This window comes from Megascapheus bottae, chromosome 17 (assembly GCF_031878675.1).
Source record: "Megascapheus bottae isolate mThoBot1 chromosome 17, mThoBot2.hap1, whole genome shotgun sequence".
In the NCBI taxonomy this organism is placed as follows: domain Eukaryota; kingdom Metazoa; phylum Chordata; class Mammalia; order Rodentia; family Geomyidae; genus Megascapheus; species Megascapheus bottae.
In genome coordinates this window covers 13,115,920-13,143,062 of record NC_143525.1, presented here as the reverse complement: position 1 = coordinate 13,143,062, position 27,143 = coordinate 13,115,920, and the positions used below count along the sequence as shown (strand labels likewise).

Below are 27,143 nucleotides of genomic sequence, written 5' to 3'. Positions count from 1 at the left end.
TCATTCCCCTACTCCCTATTCCCGTGTTCCGTGATTTTTTTTTTTTGCCAGCTCTGGCCTTGAGCTCAGAGCCTGAGCACTGTTCTTGGACTTTCTCAAGGCTAGAGCTCTACCACTTGAGCCTCAGCACCACTTCCAGCTTTTTTCTATATATGTGGTACCGAGGAATCGAACCTGGGTCTTCGTGCATGCTAGGCCAGCACTCTACCACTAGGCCAAACTCCCGGCCTGTTCCGTGATACTGTTTGCTACTGGACAGGATATTTGTTGTCCTGTAAAGCCAGTCTGTTCCTTATAGCTACTTTACAAAACAAAGACAAAAAAACCCTCGCTTTAAAAGCATGTGTGTGTGTACAGAACTAGAGTACTATGTTTGTTTGTTCTGGTAGGACATGGGGCTTGAACTGGGCCTGGCGCTGCTGTCCCTGAGCTCTTCAGCTCAAAGCTACTGTCCTACCCCTGAGCCAAGCCCCACTTCCTGATTTCTAAGGGTTAATTGGAGATGAGTCTCAGGTCCTTTTCTCTTGTACCTGGGTGGCTTGGAAACTTGATCCTCAGATCTTAGCTTCTAGAGTAGCTACAATTACAGGCATGAGCCACCGCACCCAGCTTAGGATTTTTTTTTTTCCTTTTTCTGTGTCTGTGTGAGTTTAGCACTGTGCTTTGGTTTTCTCAAGGCTAGAACTCTACCACTTGAGCCACAGCAAAACTTTTGGTTTTTTTTAATGCATGTAGTACCGAGGTACATGCTAGGAAAGCATTTTACCATCAGGCCAACCTTCCAACCCCTAGGATAGGAGTTCTTGATAACAAACAGGCTTTCTAAATTCAGTAATATTTAATTGCTAATATTAATATACATTCTTTTAGCATACACACAGGAAAAACCCCAATCCCATTTCTGGATAGCCAAGAGTACTCACTGCCATTCCCCTTAATCCCTGGGTGACCGGACTGTAGAAAATATTTGATGCTTTGAACTGGCAGAAAAAAAAAAGCAAAAAAAAATTTTTATTGAGGGATTAAGATGTTTTCAGTTTTTTGTTTTCCCTTTCCACATTTTCTGTAATATTCTTGAGTTTTCTGGAGTTTTGGACCAGGGACACCAAACTTTCCCTAAAATCACTAGTCCCATGATCTCTGCCAACGTTTTCAAGCTCATCAAACAAAGTCAAGGTCTGTTTGAGTCTGGCCTGAACAATCTTTTGCTCTTCTAATTCAGTAAGGAGAAATTGCTTTGTACGTAATTCAGTTTTATACTTGTCTTGTAACTGTTCAATTTCTTTTTGGAGAAGGTGAAATTCTTCCTCACTGTAAGGATTCATCTCCTGACATTTATCCTCAGGAAGTAAGATATTTGAAGGAATACGCAAAATCATCTGCAAAAACAGGTGCTCCATTTTGCCAAAAAGGTTATCAAAGCGTCCTTTCATGAAGCAAAGAAACTTCTCTGTGCATTTACGGATTTGGACTGGGCTAAGCTCACAGTCAGGGATGCCTTCTAGCTTCTTTAGAATAACTTGTTCAACAGCCTGCATCACTTCAAACAGGTAGTCTTGAAACGCAATGTAGATCCGCAGCAGGCAAGTCTGGGGTGTGAAGCCGAAGAACTGGGCCTCATAGGCCATGGGATCCATAGACATTTTGGGTTAATTTGCTCTTCTTAGTTGCAAAAAGAAATCTGTAAAGGTAGAAAGAAATTAATGTGAATTAAAAAAAATCATCAGATAGGGCTGGGAGTTTAGCCTAGTGGTAGAGTGCTTGCCTAGCATGCACGAAGACCCAGGTTCAATTCCTTGGTACCACATACTTCTTGAGACTCCTTCTTCAGGAAGAGCTGGATACAGTGGGGCATACCTGTCATTTTAGCTACTAGAAAGGAAGCAAGGCAGGAAGCGAGACTCTACCTATGGCAAAAATGATTAGCAAAACATCTGGGCTAGAGGCATGACTCAACCATAAGTGACCTGTGCAACAAAGGTGAAAATGTAGACTTCAAATCTCAGTGGGGAGGAGGGAAGGGGGAGAGGGAATCCAGAGGATCTGGGCAAGGGGACATTACTATAATCTCAACACAAAGGAAGCAGAAGCAGGAAGATGGCCAGTTTGAGACCAAATGGATCACTAGTAAGAGCTTGTCTCAAAAAAAAAAAAAAAAGATATTAACCATTATCAACAGTAGTAGAAAAGTTAACAAATCACAAACAAGCAAAATTAAGTTTATGTTCCTTTTTTTTTTTTTGCCAGTCCTGGGCTTGAGCCCCATCCTTGGGTTTTTTCAAGGCTAGAGCTATACCACTTGAGCAGCAGCATCACTTTACTATTCTAGAGTGCTAGAATATTCAAATAGGTTGGTGGTTCATTATAAACTCCCCATAAGACAAGCTGACTTTAATGGAGTACCAAAAAATGTGTCCTCTACATTTCTCTAAAGTCTTGCTTCAACATTTCCACTCATCTAGCATTGTCATAATGTAGCACCTAAACTGAAAAGTTCATCTTTAACCAAAGTTCAAATTCCCTCTCCAATTTTGCCTGTAGGGAACTCTGAAGTACAGCTGTGAGTCTTGGAAAGGATTATGAGATTGGAAGGCCATTTTGACTGCACTCAGAAGGCTGACAGCTGGGTCCTGGAAAGATCAATCAGTCTAGGCAAGAGAGTGGTTCAAGTTTCTACTGTAAGTGTGAACTAATGGTTGGGGCACTAAAAGTCTGAAACCCAGGACATAAGATCAAAGTCTATGTTAATGTTGGAGTGTTTATTGTTATCCTCCACTTCTAAAGGAAGTCAATTAACACTTTTACACAAACTATGTCTCATGTCAATGATTGCAACTCCATAAACTGGTAAGATACTCCAGTCTCTGAAGGTACCTGTTGTCATTTCCTTCTACTGAACTAAATAAAATGGCTTGTTAGCAGGATCCCAGGATTTAGAAGCCTGAGAAGAGCTATGGATCTCCTGGTGCCTCCCTCCACCCCTTTTCTATCCCCCTGTCTCTCCTCAATTCTTTTTCAGTTCTGCCTAGTGTCTCAATTCCCGAGGCCTGCTCTCTGTGGCTGGGGGTAGCCACAATTGTGTTTCTTCCTGATGAGACACTGTCAATGTTCTTTTGTATGTTATAACCACCCCCCCCACCTAATTTTTCCTTCCTTTAAAGTCAGAGTCTCCTCTAATTTGCCCAGGATGACCTAGAACCTTAGATTCAGAGTCTCCACCACAATTTCCCACACTAGTTAGGGTCAAGGCATATGCCACCATGCCCAATTTTTCTTTTTTGCCAGTCCTACAGCTTGAACGCAGGGCCTGAGCACTGTCCTTGGGCTTTTTCAAGGCCAGTACTACCACTTTAGCCACAGTACCACTTTCAGCCTTTTCTGAGTATGTGGTACCTAGCAATCGAACCCAGGGCTTTGTGAATGCTAAGCAAGCACTCTACTACTTAGGCCATGCTCCCAGACATATCATGCCATTTTATCCTTTAAAAAACATTTTTCCAGGGCCAGTAGTATGGCCTTATGGTAGAACGCTTGCCTAGCATGCAGGAAGCCCTGGGTTCCATTTCCTGGCACCACATACACAGAAAATGCAGAAGTGGTCTGTCCTGGCAAAAACAAAAAACCCCACCATTTTCCAACTGTTTACCAGGCTTTTTTTTTTTTTTTTTTTTTTTGCCAGTTTTGGGCTTGAGCTCAGGGCCTGAGCACTGTCCTTGGACTTTCTCAAGGCTAGAGCTCTACCACTTGAGCCTCAGCACCACTTCCGGCTTTTTTCTATGTATGTGGTACCGAGGAATCGAACCCGTGTCTTCATGCATGCTAGGCAAGCACTTTAACCACTAGGCCAAACTCCCAGGGCCCCAGGCTTTTTTTGTTTGTTTGTCTGTTTGTTTCTCCATCCTGGGGCTTGGACTCTGGTCCTGGGTGCTGTCCCTGAGCTCTTCAGCTCAATGCTACCTCCCCTTGAGCCAAAGTGCTACTTCTCATTTTCTAGTGGCTAATTGGAGATAAGAGTCTCAAAGTCTTTAGTGCACAGGTTGGCTTTGAACTGTGATCCTCAGATCTCAGGCTCCTGAGTAGCTAGGATTATAGGTGTGAGCTACCATGCCCAGCTTGGTTTCTTCTTTACATACTACCAGACATGCCATTCTCTTGTTCTATAGTTTTTTTTCTTCTTTTTTCCTGGTGATTCTTTTTTTTTTTTTTTTTTGCCAGTCCTGGGGCTTGAACTCAGGCTCTGAGCAATGTCCTTGATCTTTCTTCAGACTAGAGCTCTACCACTTGAGCTACAGCACCACTTCAGCTTTTTCTGTGTATGTAGTACTGAGGAATCAAACCGGGTCTTTGTGCATGCTAGACAAGTACTCTACCACGAGGCCAAACTTCCAGCACGTTGGACAGTTCTTTTTTTGCTCAAGGTTAGCGGTCTGCCACTTCAGCCACAGCACCACTACCAGGGTTTTCTGTGTATGTGGTACCAAGGAATGGAACTCAAGGCTTCCTTCATGCTAGGTTAGCACTCTACTACTAGACTGCCCTCCCAACCCCTCTTGGTAATTTTTTGGGGCTTGAAATCAGAGACTGGGCTTGTTTTTGGCTCAAAGTTGGTACCCTCCCACCAGAGCCACTATCCCATTTATGGTTTTCTGATGGTTAATTGGAGGTAAGTCTTAAGATCTTTACTGCCTGGGTGCAAACCGTGATCTCAGCCTCCTAAGTAGCTAGAATTACAGGTATGAGCCAGTGGCTCCTGGCACTTTCCATAACTTTTCAGTGCTTCTTTATAACTTTCCGAATATCATCTTATTTTATTTTTTGCCAGTCCTGGGTCTTGGGGCTTGAACTGCACACTGGTCTTGGACACTTTTTTTTTTTTTTGCTCAAGGCTAGAAAACTGCCACTTGAGTTACAATGCCTTTTCTGTGTCTATGATGCCAAGGAACCGAACCTAGGGCTTTGTGCATGCTAGGTGGGCACTCTACACGTAGGCTGTGCTCCCGGCCCCTCTTACGTGCTTAAGCTCTCTTATGATGCTTAAGCATCATCAGATTGGATACTCCAACCACACTGGGCTGTAGTTTCTTTCGTGTGTGTGTGTGTGTGTGTGTGTGTGTGTGTGTGTGTAGGAGTGCTCCTCGGGCTTGAACTCAGGGCCTAGTTGCTATCCCTTTGCTTTTTGTGCTCAACCACCTGAGCCACAGCTCTGGTTCCAGATTTTTGGTGGTGAATTGAGTTTCACACATTTTCCCGCCTGGCCTGGCTTTGAACCATGAATTGTCATCCTCGGTTCTCAGCGTCCTGAGTAGTAAGGACTGTAGGCGTGAGCCACCGGCGCCGGCCTGAGGTGACGTTTTCTGACCTCAGGTAGGCGTGCGACAGGCAAACACACTTCAAGGGTCAGGTCAGATGCCCCTGACGGCCCTCCGACTCTCGCCTTTGAATTTGAGGAGCCTCCCCTCGCGTGGCAGATCCCGTTCCGACAGACGAACTATCGCGAGAAGGCGGAAGGCCCCAGGCACCCGAGACGACCTTAGTTGTTGCCTCAGGAGTTCCCGACCCCACAGGAGGTGGCCGGGACAGAGCAGGGCAGGAGCTGCTTCCGGTCGCGTCTGGCTCCCATCCACCTCTGCGGCTCCACGGCGTGCCGGGACCACCGGAGTGCGTTCGAGGCCAGTGCGCTGGCTAGCCGCCCCGGTAGGGCCGCTGCAGCCCGCTGTGAAGCCTGATCCGGTCCCGCCACGCCTCAGAAAAAAAACAAAGGAAAAAAAAACCCGAAGTCCCTGAGGCGCTTACCCGCTCGGGCGGCGATGAAACTACCCACACCGCACCACGGGACTCCCGCCGCCTCCTTCCAACTTCGGCGCGCTGCGAAAGGTGGGCGGTGACCACCTCCCTCAAACACCGGGGAAAGCGCGCCTCCGAGGACAAACGCCAAGGCGGGCAGCTGCCCCGCCCCTGATTTGCTGGCCGCGGGGTTGGATCCACCTCTCTCGATGACGCAGAGCTCCGGAGGGGACGTGGGGGGTGGGGGGAAGCTTGCTGTGGCCGGCAGGGATTGGCGGAAGGAACTGGTACTTTATCCCTTCTCCCTGACGTTGGTGGGCGGGGAAGAAAAGGCTGGGGCGCCTCGAAGTCGCAACTCGTGATTGGTGAGCACGCGTCCCTCGAGCTCTCGCGATTGGTGGCTGACCGGATCCGTGGCGCTGATTGGACGGCGGCGGGCAGCGGACCGCCCCCTGGCCCGGGCATACTGGCGGAAGGGGAAGTTGGGGGTGGGAGGAGGCAGGCGGCGGTGGGAAGATGGCGTACCAGAGCCTCCGCCTGGAGTACCTGCAGATCCCACCGGTCAGCCGAGCGTACACCACCGCTTGCGTTCTCACCACCGCCGCTGTGGTGAGCAGTTGTCGTACCGCGTTCTTATTTTCCTGGCTGGATATGACTGGGTCTTCAGGAAACTAGGGTTTGGGCCTCGGAGACGCCCAGAGGGTCCGGTCCCAGGAGTGGGTGGAGGCAGCTTGGACTCTGTCTAGGGTTCGGGATAGCTCCAGGAGTGCCAATCGGGTGACCTGAGTAGTGAGTGCTGATCTGCGCGGGGGAAGGCAGATCAATTTCTGAGATGAAATCCAGATGTATAGCGGGCCAGGGCTGCGGGTGCCGCCCACCCAAGAAACGTGCTGGAGAACTAGAGCTAGAGCCAGGTGGTACAGTGGTGAGGGTGGGAGCAAGATGGACTGAGTGAAGAAACTGAGGTATTCAGAGGCAAAATCTGGAAATTATCTAGCGGGAAACACTTTAAAATATCAGGACGTGTGAGTAGAAGAAACTGTTCGGCCTCACTCATCCTTAGTGTTGTCAGGGCCTCCCATCTCGGTTATTTCAAGTAACTTCTGTTGTTTCACGGGCCCAAAGTTGGTACCTTCGTGATAGGCAGCTGCTTTTTTTTTTCTCGTCCTATGTCTAAAATGTCACCATCTGTCTGTCTCGATGCCTTTAACTCTTGGAGCATAAGAGCTTTTCTTTTATATTGCTGTATGTTAGATATTGAAGATAGAAAGAGCGGTCCCAATTCTAGAGACTTTACCAGCCTTTGTATGGCCTAGGAAGAAAGGTTTCAAGAAAATTAGTTATAAGTGACCAAGAGTTGGGAATTGCTAGACATACTAATCCTGTATTGTAAATGCTGAACTTTTGTCTTTTAATTGATCTGCTTAAAGAAGTTCTTTTTCTATTTCAGCAGCTGGAATTGATCACACCTTTTCAGTTGTACTTCAATCCTGAATTAATTTTTAAACACTTTCAAGTAAGTAGCCAGTTTGTAATTTTTCCCATTTCTGATTTTTCTTACTGCTTGGTACCAAATTCTACCATATACTATTTCTTAAAAAACCCAGTGGGGACTTTCTATTACAGTGAGGTGCAGAGCAGTGTGTCTGAACTCTGTCTGGGCTTCAGAACCATTTCCAGAACTTGTAAGAGTTTTTTAGGCTCATTATCATATATCAAATCAGAATTGTCAGGGGTAAGAAATTTTTTAAGAAAGTTCTTTGGACAGAAGTGGCGTTGTGGCTCAAGGGGTCAGGTGGTAGCCTTGAGCTGAGGTGCTTAGGGACAACCCCCAGGCCCAGAGCTCAAGCCCCAAGGCCAACAAGAAGAAAAAAGAAAGGTCTTTGGACAAAAAAGAAATGTGTTCCATTTTCACATTTGTTTCACTAGTTCAGTGTGGCTTTTATTCCTGCACATGCCAAAGGTTCAAAAGTTTGAGACTAGCCTTGCCTACTTAGCATGATAATATCTGAAAAACAAAACACTGAACAATAAAAGACAGTTATTACGATTTGGGGGAACACTGACCAGCTAGCTTTTCAATGAAGGGTCTCAATATGGCCATATTTTTTGACCAATTATTATGGATGAGTTTATAAACTCAATTGTGACAATACTTTTTGTGTGTGTGGGGGGGGTGTCTTGGGACTTGAATTCTGGGTCTGGACGCTGTCCCTGAGCTCTTAGAGATAAGAGACTCACAGTCTTTAGTGCCCTGCCTGGCTTTGAACCGTAATCTTCTGATCTCAGCCTCCTGAGTAGCTAGGATTACAGGCTTGAACCACCAAGCCCAGTTGACAGTACTTTTAAATTGATCCATTTTCTTTAGGAGAGCAGATTATACTAACACAAGCCTAAATGATCAAAAGCTGAAACAAAATGCTGCTTATTAGATCATAGTGTGAGACACTTTTTCAGTGATGAAAATTGCTGAGAAGGGATGGTTACATCAAGTGAAAGGCTCAGAAAGCCTTTCCTACACGTGCTGCATTAAAGCATCTCTTATCCTTATTGCAATTATTTATAGGCTGCTCTCCTTATTAGAGTGAGAATTACACTAGGATGCAGTTAATAAAATAGTTCCTATTTTAATTGTCATCAGTTCTGTGGAACTTAATGTCCATGAAGTTCTCTGATCTCTAGTCATAGTATGCTTGCTTTGCTTCCAGCAGACTTGCTTGGACTGATGTTGCTTGAGGTTAAATGCCCTTGAATTTGGATTTAGTATCTTGATTTACCTCTGGGTCTACCTACTAGCTGTAACTTCTCCAGCAAGCTATTTTAAAGTTACCTAAATTTTGTATTTTCTTTATCTGTGAGCTGGCTTGTCTTGTGGCTTTGAAGATCTTGTGATCCCAGCACTTGGTTGCTAAGGCAGAGATTAGCTAATTTGAGGCCACTTTGTGCTAGGTTTCAAAAACACTAGAAAAAGCCAGGTGCAGTGGCTCAGGTCTGTAATCCTAGATACTCAGAATGCTGAGATCTGAGGATTGTGGTTCAAAGCTGCAAAGAGGTGAGACTCTAATCTCCAATTAACCACTAGAAAATTGGAAGTGGCGCTGTGGCTCAAGGGGTAGGGCGGTGGACTTGAGCTGAGGAGGTCAGGGACAGCGCCTAGGGCCAGAGTCCGAGCCCCAAAAAACAAAACAAAACAAACTAGAAAAGATCAATGAAATAGTAGGGTAGGCCAACACTTGAAAATATTAAAGGCTCTGCCTTTTGAGAGGGGTAAATTGGTGAGCATGAATGGGGTGAGTAGATAAGCAGGTGTTTGGGTTTCCAATATGACATTAAAAGTAGGGAAATGATTACTCTGACTACAATTTAAGTATTTTTCATGGACCTGTCCTTCTGAATATTTCTGTGTAATATAAAAAAATCTTGGGCTGGGAGTTTGGCCTAGTGGTAGAGTGCTTGCCCATCATGCACGAAGATCCGGGTTCCATTCCTCGGTACCACATACATAGAAAAAGCCAGAAGTGGTGCTGGGGCTCAAGTGGTAGAGCTCTCTAGCCTTGAGAAAGTCCATGGACAGTGCTCAGGCCCTGAATTCAAACCCAGGACTGGCTGGAAAAAAAATATATATCTCAGCTGGGTGTGGTGGCTCATGCCTGTAATCCTAACTACTCAGGAGGCTGAGATCTGAGGATCAAGGTTCAAAGCCAGGCTGGCACAAAAGGACCTGAGACTCTTATTTCCTATTAACCTCTAGAAAATGGGAAATGGGGCTTGGCTCAAGCCCAGAGCTGAAGAGCTCTGGGACAGTGCCCAGGCTGAGTTCAAGCCCCTATGACCCACCACACACACACACACACACACACACACACACATTAAATAAAATAAATCTCATAGCAATTACACATATGAGGTCCCTGAATTTCTGACTGGGATGGATGACCTTTTTGTTAGATTATGGTAGTCCCCATAGAAAAGCACTCTTCTCTGTTCTGCAAATTAATATAGTTTTTCCTTTAAAAATTTGGGGTTAAAGTGCTTGCCTAGCATGCATGAAGACCTGGGTTCGATTCCTTGGTACCACATACATAGAAAAAAGCCAGAAGTGGTGCTGAGGCTCAAGTGGTAGAGCTCTAGCCTTGAGACAGTCCAAGGACAGTGCTCAGGCCCCGAGCTCAAGCCCAGGACTGGCAAAAAAAAAAAAAAAAAAAAATTCCATAATTTACCTAAACATATAGGATGGGTTTTTTGTTGTTGTTTTTAAGGATAGTCACAATTTCAAATTTTCTATAACATTTTAGTCTTTCAGTCCTTCAACTAGAAGCAGCCTGGAGTTCCAATGTCAGGTTGCATACCTGACTTTTGGGTTCAGAATAAAATATCACCCTGTCTTTGGCCTCAGAACCATTGTTGTCATGGATGTCTTTTGTCTTAATGTGGAAGTATTTTCTGGTAACACATTTTACTTAATCCACTTTTCTCTTAATTTCTTCCCTCTATAGATATGGAGGTTAATCACCAATTTCTTATTTTTTGGACCGGTTGGATTCAATTTTTTATTTAACATGATTTTTCTGTATCCTTTACTAAGTGGTTTCAACATCAAAACTTTAGGTTCACTTAAGAAACACAGTAAGTGAAATTGTTCATCTTATTTAGAACACTTTAGCTGTAACTTTGGATTCTTGGCACATGGAAAAATGGATCTTTTAATAATGTTTTAAATTGTTATAAACTGTTTATATGGGAAGGCATAGTTGTAACAAGATGTCATTACTGTTCTGAAGTTGCTTACAGATCTAATCAGTAGGGAGATGTGATTTAATTAACAATTTTGCTGAAGGTTTGGGAATGGTTTGAGAAAGTTGAGATTTTAGATCCTGGTTCTGTTAGCTGAAAACAAGTACCATAATGCCTGTCAGGCTTGCCATATTTCAGTTTGTTGAAAGACAGGAGAAGCCGGATGTGGTGTGGTGGCTCATACCTGTAATCCTGGCTACTCAAGAGGCTGAGATCTGAGGATCATGGTTCAGAGCCAACCCAGGCACAAAAGTCCTTCAGATTCTTATCTTCAGTTAATGACTAGAAAATCGGAAATGACACTGTGACTCCAGGAGTAGGGCAGTAGCCTGGAACTGAAGAGCTTGGGGACAATGCCCAGGCCCTGAGTTCAAGCCCCATGACCAAAAAAAAAAAAAAAAATCTCCAAAACAGGAAGAGCTGTGCTCTCTGGTAATGTGTAATGTAGTAATTAGGACCCCTGAGCTAGGCATTTGTTCCCACCTGCTCCATTAAGTGTGGTATTGCAGTTCAGTTCATCTGCAGTGGGCAGAGGACCATTGGGGTGATGAGATTCCTGCCCCAGGATGGGTGCCCACGTCTGCTACCAAAAGCACCTCTTTCCCGTAAGTTTCTTAAGAGTTTTGGGGACAGGAGTGTGACCTAGTGGTAGAGTGCTTGCCTAGTATGCACCAACCCCTGGGATCCATTTCTCAGTACCACATACACAGAAAAAGCCAGAAGTGGTGCTGTGGCTCAAGTGGTAGATCACAAGCCTTGAGAAAGCCCAAGGACAGAGCACAGTCCTGAGTTCAAGCCTCTGGACTGGCATAGATGAGGTTAGCCTGCCTGGAGGGAAAAGGTAGCTTATCACACAAAGATTAGGTGGAGAAATAAAGGTGGTACAGATCTGGTGTGGTTGAATGAGGAAGGAAAAGACAATACTACAAATTTGAGATAAGGTTTTAATTGGAAGCATGTTTATATAGCTTCTGAATTAGTTCCCCAGCAAAGTATTTGTAAAATCTGGTGGTAGTTTTGTCTTGCCTTAAATACATAAAGGTAGCTGAGGACCAGTTCCTATAATCCTAGCTACTCTGAAGGTTGAGATGTGAGAATCTCCAAAGTTATCCTGGGCAAGAAAGTCTGAGAGATTCTTATCTTCGGTTAACTACCAAAAGCCAGAAGTTGAGGAGTGGTTCAAGTGGTGGAAGTGTTTAGCCCTGAATAAAAAGGGAGCCCAGGGACAATGCTCTACCCCTGAGTTCAGGCTCCAGGACACTGGCATCAAAAAAAAAGAAATTTGGAGTTTGGCCTAGTGGTAGAGTGCTTGCCTAGCATACATGAAGATCCAGGTTCGATTCCGTGGTACCACATACATAGAAAAAAGCTGGAAGTGGTGCTTTGGCTCAAGTGGTAGAGCTCTAGCCTTGAGAAAGTCCAAGGACAGTGCCCAGGCCCTGAGCTCAAGCCCAGGACTAGCAAAAAAAAAAAAAAAAGAAAGAAAGAAATATTACCATTTAAACATTCTTAAAGACTTTTGACTCTTTACAGATAATGAATCCAAATATAATTGATACATTTAAATTTTACTTCCTGTTTGTGTGCTTGACATTTTCTTAACTTGGAACTTAAGGTATCGTTATTGTCGTATGCTAGAAGAAGGTTCTTTCCGAGGTCGGACAGCAGACTTTGTATTTATGTTCCTTTTTGGTGGATTCTTAATGACTGTATCCTTCAACAAGTGGAACATAGGGAATGTTTGTGAACAACCTGTCTCTCCCTAAAGCTTTTTATCTGTTGACCTCATTTCACTGAAATTCTGAACAGATAAAGTCTAGATTTTTAGCTTCAGGGCATTAGCAATTATTTAACAGCACAATTTCTGCCATACCTGGCCAAAGGAACATTTAACCCATGTGGGAGGTGGGTTACTATGAAGTATCCTGTTTGTGTCATTGCTGAAGGGTACACTTTGTCTTTTTTTTTTTTCCCCCTGTACTGGGGTTACAACCCAGAACCTGGTATGTGCTAGAAGCTAGATAAGTGAGTACCTTGGAGCTACATCTCCAGCCTTTTCACTTTTTTTGTTGTTTATTAAAGAATTTATTAACATTGATTTTTACATCATATTTCAAATGACCAGTTTAACAAACAAGTATTCAAGAAGGGAATCTCTGTATACAGTCACTGGCACTTAGATTTTAGAATATAATCAAAATTATCCAGCCTTTTCACTTTTAAAGTAAGCTGCCAGGCTCGTATTGAATCACTATCAAAATTGTTAAACTGGGCCTTGTGGCCCTTGCCTTTAATTGTAGCTACTTCAGAGGCTGAGATTTGAGTTTGTGGTTTAAAGTTCAAAGTTCAAAACCAGCCTTGAGTAGAAAATTCTGTCATGCTCTTATCTCCAATTAACTAGCAAAAAAAAAAAAGCCAAAAGTGAAGATGAGGATCAAGTGGTAGAGTACCAGCCTTGAACAAGAAAGTAGGTAAGAGTGCCAGGTCTTGAATTCAAGCCCCAGTACTGGCACACACAAAAACACAAACTGATAATATTGTTTTTAAAAAGAATGAATTTTTGCCAAGTGCCAGTGGTTCATCCCTATAATCCCAGATCTTCAGCTGGCTGAAGTCTGAGGTTAAAGTAGTTGTAGTCCAGATGATTAATCCCAAGCCCGAATTTTGCCTAATTGCTCTGGATAACTAGTCTTTCTCCTATTCCAAAAAATGTGGCTACTTGATTTTTCCAATTCAAACTTAGTTAGAATACAATATTTAGGTTTCTTGTTCAGCTTTCCTTACTATATGTTTATGTTGATGTTTTCCTTAATGTTATGTGCTAGCTTTTTGGTTTATTTGTGAGTTTAGTTTTTTTAGGTCAGGCCTTCACAATAATGCTGGTTTATGTGTGGAGCAGGAGGAACCCGTATGTCCGAATGAACTTTTTTGGCCTTCTCAACTTCCAGGCCCCCTTTCTGCCCTGGGTGCTCATGGGCTTCTCCTTGTTGTTGGGGAACTCAATCATTGTGGACCTCTTGGGTAAGGGTCTCATCACTACTTCTACTAATTCTAATTTACTTCATCCTTTTTTAATATTAATTATGCCTGGCCATATGCAGTGTAAGGTTATTTGACAATTGTATATCAAAGACTGTAAGTACTTTAATACTTAACTAAAATTTTTACAATTTAAATATATGTGAGTACATATATCAGTATATGAGACGAAACATTTTAAATTATAACACTAGCATCTAAAAATAGTATGTGTTGGAAAGATCACATGCAGTGAATTGTTAGTGCTCTCATCCTTGATTTCTGATTAACTCTAGGTATTGCAGTTGGACACATATATTTTTTCTTGGAAGATGTATTTCCCAACCAGCCTGGTGGAATAAGAATTCTGAAAACACCATCAATTTTGTGAGTGTTTAATCCCCATGCTTTGTTTGTATTGTTTGTAGATGAATAAAGACAGAACCCATAATCTGAGTTTTCTTGGAGCTACCATAGTTCAAATCAGTAAATATTTGCAGATTGAGTAATCTAGCGGCAGCTGGAGAGTGCTTGCACTGGCTTAGCAGGCAGTGTCTGAGTTACTTATGGGGGTTACTTGGTAATTACTGTCTCATAACTGCTAGAACTTCTGTTCAAGAGAGTTGCCTATGGGTTTTATGAAAGCTGTTGTCCAGCTTTAGAGAGGTCAGATATCAAAAGGGGCAACTTGGATAAGAGGTAGCTTTCTGGTGGTGACATTTTTCTTCCTCCTCCTCCTCCTCCTCCTCCTCCTCCTCCTCCTCCTCCTCCTCCTGCTTTTTGGTGTGTGTGTGTGGGTCATGGGACTTGAACTCAGCAGCCTGGGCACTGTCCCTGAGCTCTTCAGCTCAAGGCTACCACCCTACCCTTGAGCCAAGGCCCACTTCCCATTTTCTAGTGATTAATTGGAGATAAGAGTCTCAGGTCCTTTTGTGCTGGGCTGGCTTTGAACCTTGATCCTCATATCTCAGCCTCTAGCACTCAGGCTTGAACTCTGGGCTTGGGCATTGTCCCAGAGCTCTTCAGTTCAGAGCTACCCCCTACCCCTGGAGCCACAGCACCACTTCCTGTTTTCTAGTGGTTAATTAGAGATAAGAGTCTCACAGTCTTTAGTGTCCTGGAAGGCTTTGAACTTGGATCCTCAGATGTCAGTCTCCTGAGTAGCTACAATTACAGGTGTGATCCACCTTGCCCAGCTGTCCTTGGGTTTTCTCAAGGCTAGCTGTCTACCCTTTGAGCCACAGCACCATTTCTGGCTTTTCTGTTTATTACCAATGAATCAAACCCAGGTCTTCGTGCATGCTAGGCAAGCACTCTACTACCAAGTCAAACTCCTGACCTGCTATGATTATTATTATTTTTTTTTTTTTTGCCAGTCCTGGGCTTGAGCTCAGGGCCTGAGCACTGTCCTTGGACTTTCTCAAGGCTAGAGCTCTACCACTTGAGCCTCAGCACCACTTCTGGCTTTTTTCTATGTATGTGGTACCAAGGAATCGAACCCGGGTCTTTGTGCATGCTAGGCAAGCACTTTAACCACTAGGCCAAACTCCCTTTCCCCCTATGATTATTTTTAAAGAATAAATTACTAGAAATAGGGCTGGGAGTTTAGCCTAGCATGCACAAAGACCTGGGTTCAATTCCTCAGTACCACATACACAGAAAAGGCCAGATGTGGTGCTATGGCTCAAGTGGTAGAGGGATAGCCTTGAGCTGAAGAGCTTAGGGACAGTGCTCAGGCCCTGAGTTCAAGCCCTAAGTGTGGGGAAAAAAAATTCCTAGCCAGGTGCTGGTGACTCACCCTTGTAATTCTAGCTACTCAGGAGGCAGAGATCTAAGGATCATGGTTTGAAGCCAGGCTGGGCAGAAAAGTCCACATGAGATTCTTATCTCCAATTAACCACCAGAAAACCAGAAGTGGTGCTGTGGTTCAAAGTGGTAGAGCACTAGCCTTGAACAAAAAGAATGCAGAGATAGTTCCCAGGTCCTTAATTCAAGCCACATGACAAAAAAAATTTTTTTTTGTAAAAGTAGGACTGCTTTGCTTTGCCTTACCTTACCTTCCCCTCCCTCCCTCCCTCCCTCCCTCCCTCCCTCCCTCCCTCCCTCCCTCCTCCTCTTTCTTTTTTTTTGGGGGGGGGGGTGTCTTGGGGCTTAAACTCGGCCTGGGCACTGTCTCTGAGCTGTTCAGCTCAAGATTACCGCCCTACCTTTGAGATAAGCTCCACTTCCCATTTTCTGGTGGTTAATTGGAGATAGAGTCTCAAGTCATTTTGTGCCTGGGCTAGCTTTGAACCTTGATCCTCAGATCTCAGCCACCTGAATACCTAGGATTATAGGCGTGATCACCGGCCCAGCCCAGAACTGCCTTTTCTGTTAATTGACAAACTGCCTTCCTGAATGGATGTTCAAGTTTACTTTTTTTTTTTTTTGCCAATCCTGGTGACTGAACTCAGGGCCTGAGCACTGTTCTTGGACTTTCTCAAGGTTAGAGCTTTACCACTTGAGCCATAGCACTGCTTCTGGCTTTTTTCTATGTATGTAGTATTAAGGAGTCCATTCTGGGTCTTCCTGCATGCTAGGCAAGCACTCTACCACTAGGCCAAACTCCCATTCCCCCTAAGCAACTTTGTTGTTGGTCAGTCCTGGGGGTTTGAACTCTGCGCCTGAACGTTGTCCTTGAGCTCTTCAGCTCAATGCTACCCGTCCTATCCCTTGAGCCACAGCCCCACTTCTGGTATTCTAGTAGTTAATTAGAGATAAGAGTTTCCGAGTCTTCAGTACCTGGGCTGGCTTTGAACCATGATCCTCAGAGCTCAGCCTCCTGAGTAGCTAGGATTACAGGCATTTTTAACCAGCATTCTGAAGTTTGAGTTTGTATTTCTGTATATGTTATCAAACACTCCTGTTTACCCTTTCCTACTTTTGTAGCTGTAAGGCCAAATACTAGGAGCAGGGAATGTGGCTTAATGGTAAGTGTTTGCCTAGCATGCATGAAGTCTTGGATTCAGTTCCTCAGTACCACATAAACAGATAAAGCTGGAAGTAGAGCTTTGGGTCAAGTGACAGAGTGCTAACCTTGAGTAAATGAAGCTCAGGGACAATGCCCAGGCTGTGCCTTCAAGCCCCAGAACTAGCAAAAGAAAATTAAAGTATGATAGCTATGTGAAAGTAAATAGTAGAATGCCAACATTAATATATACATAATAAACAGGGATATTTTTCCACACTGACAAAGTCAGGCAATCATCATTAAACCTCAAGCTCACTTCCAGTTTCAGTAATTGTCCTAACAGTATTTTAAAGAAATTTATATGTAATAAAAATACAATTTTTCAGCTGGGCTTGGTGGCTCATGCCTGTAATCCTAGTTACTCAGAAGGCTGAGATCTGAGGATCAAGGTTCAAAGCTAGCCTGGGCACAGAAGGACCTGAAACTATCTCCAATTAAACTCTAGAAAACGGAAAGTGGGGCTTGACTCAAGGAGTTAAGGCTATCGCCTTAACTACAGCCTTGAGCTGTAGAATTCAGTGACAGTGTCTAGTAGCCTTGAGCTGAAGAGCTCAGGGACAGTGCTCAGGCAAAGCTCAAGCCTCATGACCCACAAAAAAAAAAAAAAAATTGCTGTAAATTGCAAAGTCCAGTTTAGATCCACATGTTTCTTTGTTTTTCTGCATCTCTTTAGTTTTCCTCTTTAGAACAGCTCCTCATTCTCTCCTTGGCTTTCATGATATGGACATTTTTAGGATTATAGAACCATTTTGTAGATGTCTGTCTGGGTTTATCTAATGTTTCCTCATATCTTTAGAATTAGAAATGTCAGGGAAATGATTCTGTAAATCAATTATTTTCACTGAAGCCTTTTCATATTTGTTAGATTGGTGGTTAATCACTTTGATCATATGAGTCAGGTGTCTGCCAGACCTCCACTTGAAATTATTCCTGTCTTATTTGTAGTGAAGTATTTTGTGGGAAGGTACTTTCAGACCATTTATTCTCTTCCCTTATCACATTTCAGTTAATTTCTCCATACCTGCATGAATGCAGGGTTTCATGTTTTATTCATAGATTGTAATCCCTAATTATGTATTTTGATGTTTTCTTGTCCTAGTTTTGGCTTTTAAGTCCTTTCAGCATGTTCTTATCATCATTTGCATGTGTGTGCATGTGTGCGCATGCGCCAGTCCTAGGGCTTGAACTCAGGGCCTGAGCACTGTCCGTTGTAGTAGAGAAATAGATTGAGAAGTTAAATCTGGGTATTAAATCTGATCATTGCTATTGGAGTGTTGCTGTTTCTATATTTTTTTTCTTATTTATTTTTAATTGTATTTAATAAAAGGGTAACATGATATTTGCCAGATAGAAGGTGCATTAATTCACATACATTGATACCCTTCCACATCTATATCTTCTTAGTGAAGACAGTAATGGAATTATGCTTGTTTAGAGAAATATATCCTCACTCATTTAGGGTGGTGGTGGTGGTGTGTATGTGTTTTTCTGGTTCTGTGACTTGAACTTAGGGCCTAAGCTAATACTTTAACATTTGAATCAGCTCCACTTCTAGCTTTTTGTTTCATCTCATGGATTTTCCTACTTGGGCTGGCTTCTAACTGCAATCCTTAAATCTCAGTCTCCTGTGATCCTCAAGTCTCAGCTCCTATGTAGTTAGGATTTTATATATGAACCATTGGCACTCAGCTTAAATCTATATATTTATACATATGTTACCAATTCTTGTAATCCAAACACAGTTCATTCCAGATTTTATCCTTTCTATGTTTTTCTCCACAGTTTCATTATGAAAATTTCCACACAGAGTAAAGAAAAACAGTGGAGTAATAGATGTTATACAGTACACACGAATTCCTCAGTATATAGATTCTACAAGTAATATTTCATGGTTCTTGTTTACTATACATCTGTCCCTATATCCAGTATACTTAGTTTCCTGAATACTTTAGCAAATTTACCATTAGCTGTGGCTCATTATTATATAAAATACACAAATTCTAAGTTCATTAATGCATACAGTTTTGTAACTTAGTCTATCACAATGATGATGACTTTCAACCAAAAGCTTCCCAAAAGACCCCACTGTCATTCTTCACCATGATGTTTAGGAAACTTATTATTTTGGTTTCATTCCTCCATAAATTGGTTTGTTCGTTTATTCATTCATTCATTTGAGGGTCTTGGGCCTTGAACTGTGGGCCTGATGACTTTCCCTGAGCTCTTCAGTTCAAGGCTATCCTCTACCCCTTGAGCCTTAGCTCCACCTCCAGTTTTCTGGTGGTTAATTAAAAATTTCTCATGGGTTTTTTTGTGCCTGGGCTGGCTTTGAACTGCAATCCTTAGATCTTGGCCTCCTAAGTAGCAAGGATTAGACACCCAGTTATTTTTTGCTTTTGTTTCTTGTGATAGTTCTGGGGCTTGAACCAGGGTATGGTCTCTGAGTTGCCACTTTCATCAGCTATTTTTAATAATTTATTGGAGATAAGAGTCTCTGGTGCTTTACTGCTGGTATAAAATTGAGATCCTTAGATTAGCCTCCTGAGTAAGTAGGAGATTATAGCCTTGGAAACACTGACTTTTGGCTTTTCGTTTTGACTTGTATACCAGTTGAATTACACCACTTGAACTCACAGGGAGCTATTTCTCAGCTGTTTCGCTCACAGCTGGTGCTGTATTACTTGAGCTAGGCCTTCAGTCTTACCATTTTACTGGTTATTTGAAGATAAGAGCCTCTTGGACTTTTCTGCCCAGGCTAGTTTTGATTATTTTTGCATATTTTCATGAGTGGAATCATATAGAACAAGTTGTTTTTTTGTGTGTGTCAGTTGTGGGGATTGACCTCTGGGCTTGGGCTTGGGTGTTGTCCCTGAGCTCTTTGGCTCAAGGCTACTACCCTACCCCTTAAGCCACAGCTCCACTTCTGGTTTTCTGGTGGTTAAGTGATGATGAGTCTCTTGGACTTTAATGCCTGGGCTGGCTTTGAACCGCGATCCTCAGATCTCAGCCTCCTGAGTAGCTAGGATTACAGTCGTGAGCCACTGCGCCTGGTTGAGTAACCCTATTATAACCAGACTCATTGTTTCCTCTACCTCCAATGGTTTGTCTTCTTATTGGTCCATAGATTTCAGTATGCATCCTTAGAGCAATGCACTTCCCATCCTTTTCTGATTTAACATTTTCTCAGGCCAGCTCTGTGTGTGAATCACTCATTTGGGGTTTTGACTCCTATTAGCCTGCATCTCCCAGCTCCATTCTTCTCTGGGATCTCTGGGGCTCCTCTCCCCACATGGACATCTTCATTGTTCTGCTCTGACTAGTGATACAGATGTGATACCAGATTTGCTTTTCTTGTATAAATAAATATAAATGTATATACGTTTAAGTTTAGCGAAAGTTTCTTTAGCAAAGCAGAGTAGTAAAGTAGGGAGAAATAGAGAAGGTAGAGAGGAGCAAAGAAGCTTTGCAATATCTATTTTAAATATACTTTTTTTTTTTTTTGGTCGGTCATTGGACTTGAACCCTGGGCCTGGGCTCTGTCCCTGAGGTCTTCAGCTCAAGGTTACTGCCCTACTCCTTGAGCCATAGAACCACTTACAGTTTTCTGGTGGTTAATTAGAGATAGAGTCTCATGGACATTAGTGCCTGAGCTGGCTCTGAACCATGATCCTCAGATCTCAGCCTCCTGAATAGTTAGGATTACAGGGGCAAGCCACTGCACCCAGCTTAAATGTACTTTTATTACTGTGGAAAAAGCATTTTCACATTCATTAGCTATTTAGATTTCCCTTCCAGATTGCCTGTCTAGCCCTTTTCCATTTCTTTTTGGCTTTTGCTTACGTTTTGTTTTTTTTGTTTTTTTTGTTGTTGTTGTTGTTTTTTGCCAGTCCTGGGCTTGGGCTCAGGGCCTGAGCACTGTCCTTGGACTTTCTCAAGGCTCAGCACTCTACCACTTGAGCCTCAGCACCACTTCCAGCTTTTTTCAATGTATGTGGTACCAAGGAATTGAACCCGGGTCTTCGTGCCTGCTAGGCAAGCACTCAACCACTAGGCCAAACTCCCAGCCCCCGGCTTTTGCTTAGTTTTATTGTTACATTTCTGGTCTTCTCAGCTGTAAGCAAGTACAGTTAGATGTATCAACTGCTTTAATGGTTTTTTCTTTTTCTTTTTTTACTGCAGCTTTGAATTTGTCAGTGTAATGGCATTTAAAAAGTCTTTTGGATATTATATTTACTATCTCTTCCTATGTACTGCAGTAGTTTGTTTTGTTTTTTAAAACACCAGTGATATTTTTAAAAATTATATGGCCAGAAGTGTGGCCTAGTGGTAGACTGGTTGCCTACCACGCACGAAGCCCTAGGTTCAATTCCTTGGTACAACATACATAGAAAAAGCCAGAAGTGGTGCTGTGGCTCAAGTGGTATAGCTTTAGCCTTGAGAAAGCCTAAGGACAGTGCCCAGGTCCTTTGTTCATGACCCAGGACTGGCAAAAAATCTTAATTGTAATATCTAACGGTTTACCTTCTTTGCCTCTTCACCTTCCCTTTTTTTCTTTTCTTTTTTTTTTGCCATTACTGTGACTTGAACTCAGGGCCTGCGCACTATCCTTGAGCAAGGCTAGCATTCTACCACTGGATCTCAGCCTCTAGAGTAGGTAGCATTACAGGTGTAAGCCACTGGAACCCAGCAGGAGAGTCAATTTTGACTGGCAATGTGCTAGAATATCCTCTGTGTATTCACATGTGAATGTTTGCACATACCAGAAAATGAAACAAGGACTTCACATAGCTAAGCACGGGCTCTACCACTGTGCTATGTCCTCAGCTAGTTGTTCCCTTTATTTATTTATTTTATATTTTAATTTTTGCCAGTCCTGGCACTTAACTCAGGGCCTGGGCACTGTCCTTGAACACTTTTTGCTCAAGGCTAGCACTCTGTCACTTGAACCACAGTGCTACTTTGAGCTTTTCCTGTGTGTGTGATAGTGAGGAATTGGACCCAGGGCTAGGGCTTCATGCATGTTAGGCAAGCATTCTACCACTAGGCTATGCTCCTGGCCCAGTTGTTCCCTTTGTAAGGCTGATTTCCAGTGTGTGTGTGTATACGTACGTACGTACATGTGTACCTATACTGTTTCTTCATCTGTTGATGATAACTTTTCTTATAAGAGACATCATAATGACATAATAAATTTTTAAAAAGCAAAAGAAATGTACCCTAACTTTTGGACATTCTTATAATTATTATTGAAAAATGGAGCATTTACAATAAATACCTGAGGACTTAGAATATTTTACTTATTTCCATTTGCTACAATTAACACAAATTTGTGTGTGTGTGTGTGTGTGTGTATGTATATGTGTGTATGAATGAATAAATATATGAATGTGTGTGAATGTGTATGTGTTCACACACTGTTACTGGGACTTGAATTTATGACCTTGTTCTCTTGCTCATGGCTGGTGCTCTGCCACTCAAACCATGCTTCTAGACCAACATTTTGCTGGTTAATTGGAGGTGGAATTTTAAAGACTTGTCTACTTGATCTGATCTTGGAACGGAGATCCTCAAATCTGACCCTCCTGTGTAGCTAGAGTTACAGGGGTCAGCCACGGGTGCCTGGCCCATGGATTGCTTTTGTGGAGAAACCTTACAAAGGAGATCAAGTAGCTTTATTGTGGGTACCATTACCATATGATAACTTACTTTGGCAGGCAAACATAGTGCTTGTCAATGAGTGGAAATCCTGTGGGTATAAAGTGGACTTATAGGACTCAGACCGTAGCTGATTCTGTGACTAAATGATATCTGTGCCTTGTCTTTCAGGAGGACTATTTTTGATACTCCAGATGATGATCCAAATTACAATCCACTACCTGAAGATAGGCCAGGAGGCTTTGCCTGGGGTGAGGGCCAGCGCCTTGGAGGTTAAAGCAGCCACGTGCCATGAATGAGACCCAGCTGAGAGGGACTCAGTGAACTACACATTGGGATTCTTTTATCCTTTGTTGCAAAAGTGTGGACACTTTTGTCAGCTCGACAGATTTTAACTCCAGAAGCACTTTATGAAATGGTACACAGACTATTCCAGAAGACATTTCCAGCAGTTTGCCAGTGGTTCCTTACTATACTGGTACTGAAAGTGTAATCTCTTGGAGCCAAAAAACTGGAGAAATGGATACCCTGTCACCTCTAACAAGTACAGGAGTACTTGATTTCGATGGCCTGAGGCAGGGCTTTTTCTTCTTCTTCTTTGACAGATGAGGCCACGGTGTAAATGGAAGTTTCGGAGAGGATAAAATAAAACTAATTCCATCTCTCTCTCACTGTATTAAAGCTTTTGTGTGTGATCTTTTAAATTATGATAATGTATTCCAGCTCTTGTGTAAAGGTCTGAGTCCAGAGCAGTTTACATACCTGTTTTTCCTATGTCTTCATGCTCTTCAGCTGGATCTTGTTCTGAGATTGGGAATACATGGCTGTTAGGTTGTGGCTGTGGTCATCTTACTAAATCATAGTGCCAACTTCAGTAGGAACAAGATAGATTTTTGTTATACAGGTAGCTTGTTCTCTATGCGGGAACTGCAAGAATTTGGTCATCAGACCATAAGGTAAGAAAGATAAGAGAGTAGTTGTAGCAAAAGAAATTCAGCTCTATGCAAAACAGTGAATGTGGGCTCCTGCCACCCATTTGCCTGCATTTCTCCACTAAGAATATCCAGTCAAAGACTGGTAGTAGCAACACTTTGGGGGAACTGCAGGAAGGTGAACCAGTTGCAGACACGTCTTCCTCCTGGGGCTTTAGCTAGTTAACCTTTGTCATTTGCTGCATGAAAAGCTGAAATTTTTTTCTGGGTCAAGTCTTGGTTCTCCCAAATCCAGTAGAAATTAGGGTTCACAGAAGTAGGCACTGAATGCCTATGGCTCAGTAAATACTCATCTAAATAGTCTTCCTTGTATCTCAGTAGTTTTGCATCCACACTGCTTACTCAGAACCTGGAAGAGTTAAAAGCACCCCAGGAAAGAGGTTATCTAGGATAGTTTTCATAAACAGCCTGTAGACAGATCTTTCAGAACTGGATTGCCCTTATTCTGTCTTGATTGAGAATAGTTTTCTGGAGTGATTTTCCTCAAAGATTAACAAAGGCTTAGGTTAGCTCTAATATAATCTTTAGGTGGGAATTTTCAGATTTGTTTTTGAAATGAAAAGTATTTTGTCTTTCTATATGGAATATGCATAAGTAATGGAATTTAGTAGACATTTTACACGTGTTTGAATATGATGATTGTTGCAATTTTATGGAACTTGGGTCATGACACTGCTTTTTCCTAAGCAGTTTAAAAAAATCATTATAAAAGTTTAAATGCCAACCTTAGATTGTATCATCCTTATGGGATTCCTAAAGCTTGATGTGTTTAGAAAAGTTTTATCAGTGACATCTAGGAATTTTTACAAATGGTTTGCTTTTGAGCTGGAAAAAAAAAAGTTTTCTAGTTTGATTTGCTGTCCCTGAGTTAATTTTAGGCTAACCATTGGGATTTTGTTGTTGTTGTTCATTTAGGAAATAGCTATACATACTAAAAGTTGGGTAAAAGAAGAAACACATTCTGAATGTGCAGCTCACAAGTGGATGGGTAGGTAGGGTAAGGATTCATCCATAGGCTGTAGAGGCTGGAGAAATTAGTCAGTACATGATGGGACAGACATGCCTCTAAATGCCTTTCTTCAGCTGTCCTCACTCATCTGCCTATACTGATCATTTTGTATGGCCCATGAATGATGTTATAAATATCTAAATGGCCCTTGGCACAAGTCAAAAACCAACCCAGCTGTCAGCTATAGGTCCCTCTTGATTCCCTAGGATGTAAGTTACTTGTGGCAGGATGCCAAGCTGTGATATTACACTGTGTCCTCTGTAGTGGTGGGTTCCATCCCTGACCTCTTAACCAGTTAGGCCTGTCCCACATCCACGTTGCTTATCCTGTGCTGCTTTGCAGGTCCCAGTGCTTACCTGCACCTGAGGGAAATCCTTCCTTCACAACTTACCTCTTGATGGTGATTCTTCATAATGTAAGTCCACAGAAAAGATTAGATATATGGAAATTTTGTGGCTAATTAAGCATACATTTGATGAGAGATTCCTGGATATCTGTCAGTAATACTGAAAAGCACACCTAGTAAGGTACAGATTTTTTTTGTTGTTAAAGAAATACAGTATATTTGTTCATTTAAAGGTAAATGGACATGCGAACCACATCTCCCTAGGAGATACATTTTATATACTTCCTTGGTGTGGGTTTTTTTTTCCACTAAAGATTTCTATTTTTCTCTCTTGTGTGTTTATTTCTGTATTATTATCTTTCAAACTGTAGTCACTTGAGGCAAAGTACCATATCCTGGATCTTGGACCTAAAGTTCTTGCTCTGTCTCTAGGGTCCTCTAGAAAGTAAGAAATAGTGGAGTTATCGTAAGTGGTGTAACAGATTTCCTAGAAAGCCATGCCTCCTACCAGTCTTTTATGTTGTGGCTTTGACAGATGACTTCCATCTGGGTGAGCCGAGAACCTGTCATTTTCAGTACTTTTCAGAATGCCATTAAGCTACTTCCATAATTTATGAATTTGCATTAGAGCTAATGAGCCTTGTATGAGCACGTCACTCCTCAGAAATCCATATTTCTTACTAATCCCCTAAGCCAAATGCACACCTGTTGTCTTCCTCTGAACCGTACTCACTTCTAGCAGTGATCTCAATTTAAATCTCAAGGCCTGATCAGTTCCTGACACCACAAGAAAACTTGATTCTAAGGCCTATTTATTGTCTTTAAAAAAAAGTCCTTATGAAACTTCACATTTGTACCACATCTTCTTTATACCAAATTATATATTGTCTTGTATTGTTCTAGCTGCTACATGTCTATTAGTTTTGTCTCCCTCATAAGAATGTAAGCTCCTTAAGGGCAGGGACCATGTCTTAATTTTTGTATCCACCACAGTGCCTAGCACAGTGCTTGGCACATGGGTGCTGAATAAATACTTTGTTTATTGATCAGCCAACTATTATCTGGTATTTTTAATTATAAAGGGATCTATATTCATGCATGCAAACTTTATGTCTAGTTGCTGAGGCTCATGATTGTCTGGAAGCCAGAGTGATCAGGGCAATCAATGGTTTTGTGGTCAGACAAGCCAAATTGACGAGGTCATGGTCAGACCAAAGGGGTCCACAGGCCATCTGAGACCAGAATTGAATGTATCTGACATCATCTTTTGGAGAAGAGCTGGGATATTCTTGGAAGTATGTCAACATCTCTATATGAAATTCACTGAACTACAGGAGACTTGGGTAGATTTCAGACTACTAATGGGAATGTGGACAAAATATGGTTTGATGCACTGTTTTTCTCCCTCCCATCCCCCCCTACTCTGGCCTTCTTAGCTTTTGAGGTTGCAGAATAGCTAAGAATAGGCCAGATCTGGAGAATTATTTATAGATGGGCTGCTTTGCCTACACCACTTTTAAAATTGAGTAAATATTTAAAATTAACATCACAAAACTTTTTTTTTAACTCATTGATATTACCTACTTGGATTCTTGTAATCATTTGGAACATAAAACTACATTAAATTACTTTCGACAGTACATTAGGAAATGCTCCCACATTTGATTAGAATTTGCTTTTGCTTTTTTTCATGCAGATGCTGGGGCTTGAATGTCAGGCCTCTCTGCCACTCTGCTATTTCACTCACCTCTGTTGCTCTACTACTCGAGTGTCCACTTCTAACTTATTTTGCTGGTTAATTGAAAATAGTCTTTTTTTTTTTCTTTCTTCTATGTATGTGGTACCAAGGGATTGAATCCAGGTCTTCATGAATGCTAAGCAAGCACTCTACCACTAGTCCAAACTCCCAGCCTCTGGAAACTTTAAGATCGCCTGCACAGGAACGCTTCTAGAACCTTGATCCTCATCTCAGCTTTCCTGAGTAGGTGGGATTTTTTTTTTTTAATTGGTCAATCGTGGGACTTAAACTCTGGGCCTTGGTATGATCCCTGAGCTCTTCAGCTCAAGGCTACCCCCGTACCCCTTGAGCCACAGCGCTACTTCCATAGGTGGGATTTTGTTGTTTTTTGGCCAGGCCTGGGCTTGAGCTCAGAGCCTGAGCACTGTCCTTGGGCTTTCTCAAGGCTAGAGCTCCATCACTTGAACCACAGCACCATTTCCTGCTTTTTTCTACGTATATGGTACCTAGGAATCGAACCCAGGTCTTCCTACATGCGAGGCAAGCACGCTATCACTAGGCCAAACTCCTGGCCCCCATAGGTGGGATTTTCAATAGCTTCACATTCTGAGTTTCATGAAAATGGACTTCAGAAAATGTTCTTCACGTGAGTGGTTGTTTATAGCTTATTCTCAAGAGTTTGCATTTCTTTTCTTTTTTTCCTTTTTTTTTTGTGGGTTACGGTGCTTGAACTCTGGGTGTGGGCTATGTCCCCTTCAGCTCAAGGCTACCACCCTACCCCTGGAGTCAGCCCCACT

General features: G+C 42.5%; 2 protein-coding genes across 4 annotated transcripts; one reads left to right on the top strand and one right to left on the bottom strand.

Moving 5' to 3' along the window:
* Positions 1-827: 827 nt before the first annotated feature.
* On the bottom strand, positions 828-5,986 carry Mis12 (MIS12 kinetochore complex component). The gene is made up of 2 exons (XM_090349841.1): positions 5,794-5,986; positions 828-1,681 (listed from the first exon to the last, which is right to left on the bottom strand). The coding sequence occupies exon 2, from the start codon at positions 1,641-1,643 to the stop codon at positions 1,023-1,025; it is 621 nt and encodes a 206-aa protein (XP_090205967.1). The 5' UTR covers positions 1,644-1,681; positions 5,794-5,986; the 3' UTR covers positions 828-1,022.
* Positions 5,549-25,662, top strand: Derl2 (derlin 2). Of its 3 annotated transcripts, none has more exons than XM_090349836.1 (7): positions 5,549-5,874; positions 7,235-7,300; positions 10,281-10,354; positions 12,194-12,287; positions 13,404-13,599; positions 13,893-13,983; positions 22,433-25,662. In XM_090349836.1, the coding sequence occupies exons 3-7, from the start codon at positions 10,344-10,346 to the stop codon at positions 22,536-22,538; spliced, it is 498 nt and encodes a 165-aa protein (XP_090205962.1). In that variant the 5' UTR covers positions 5,549-5,874; positions 7,235-7,300; positions 10,281-10,343; the 3' UTR covers positions 22,539-25,662. The 3 variants fall into 3 exon arrangements, with proteins under 3 accessions (XP_090205962.1, XP_090205963.1, XP_090205961.1); XM_090349835.1 differs by lacking the exon at positions 5,549-5,874 and adding an exon at positions 6,266-6,393; XM_090349837.1 differs by lacking the exons at positions 5,549-5,874; positions 10,281-10,354; positions 12,194-12,287; positions 13,404-13,599 and adding an exon at positions 6,265-6,393 and having other exon boundaries at positions 22,433-22,522.
* The last annotated feature ends 1,481 nt before the right edge of the window (positions 25,663-27,143 follow it).

What these genes read in the sequence shown, in the direction of transcription:
- Derl2 (XM_090349835.1), top strand. Translation starts at nt 6,301, where the DNA reads ATGGCGTACCAGAGCCTCCGCCTGGAGTACCTGCAGATCCCACCGGTC. An exon ending in TTATTTAACATGATTTTTCT is followed by an intron (nt 10,355 to 12,193) that starts GTATCCTTTACT and finishes TTGGAACTTAAG; the next exon opens with GTATCGTTATTGTCGTATGC. An exon ending in AATCATTGTGGACCTCTTGG is followed by an intron (nt 13,600 to 13,892) that starts GTAAGGGTCTCA and finishes GATTAACTCTAG; the next exon opens with GTATTGCAGTTGGACACATA.
- Mis12 (XM_090349841.1), bottom strand. Translation starts at nt 1,643, where the DNA reads ATGTCTATGGATCCCATGGCCTATGAGGCCCAGTTCTTCGGCTTCACA.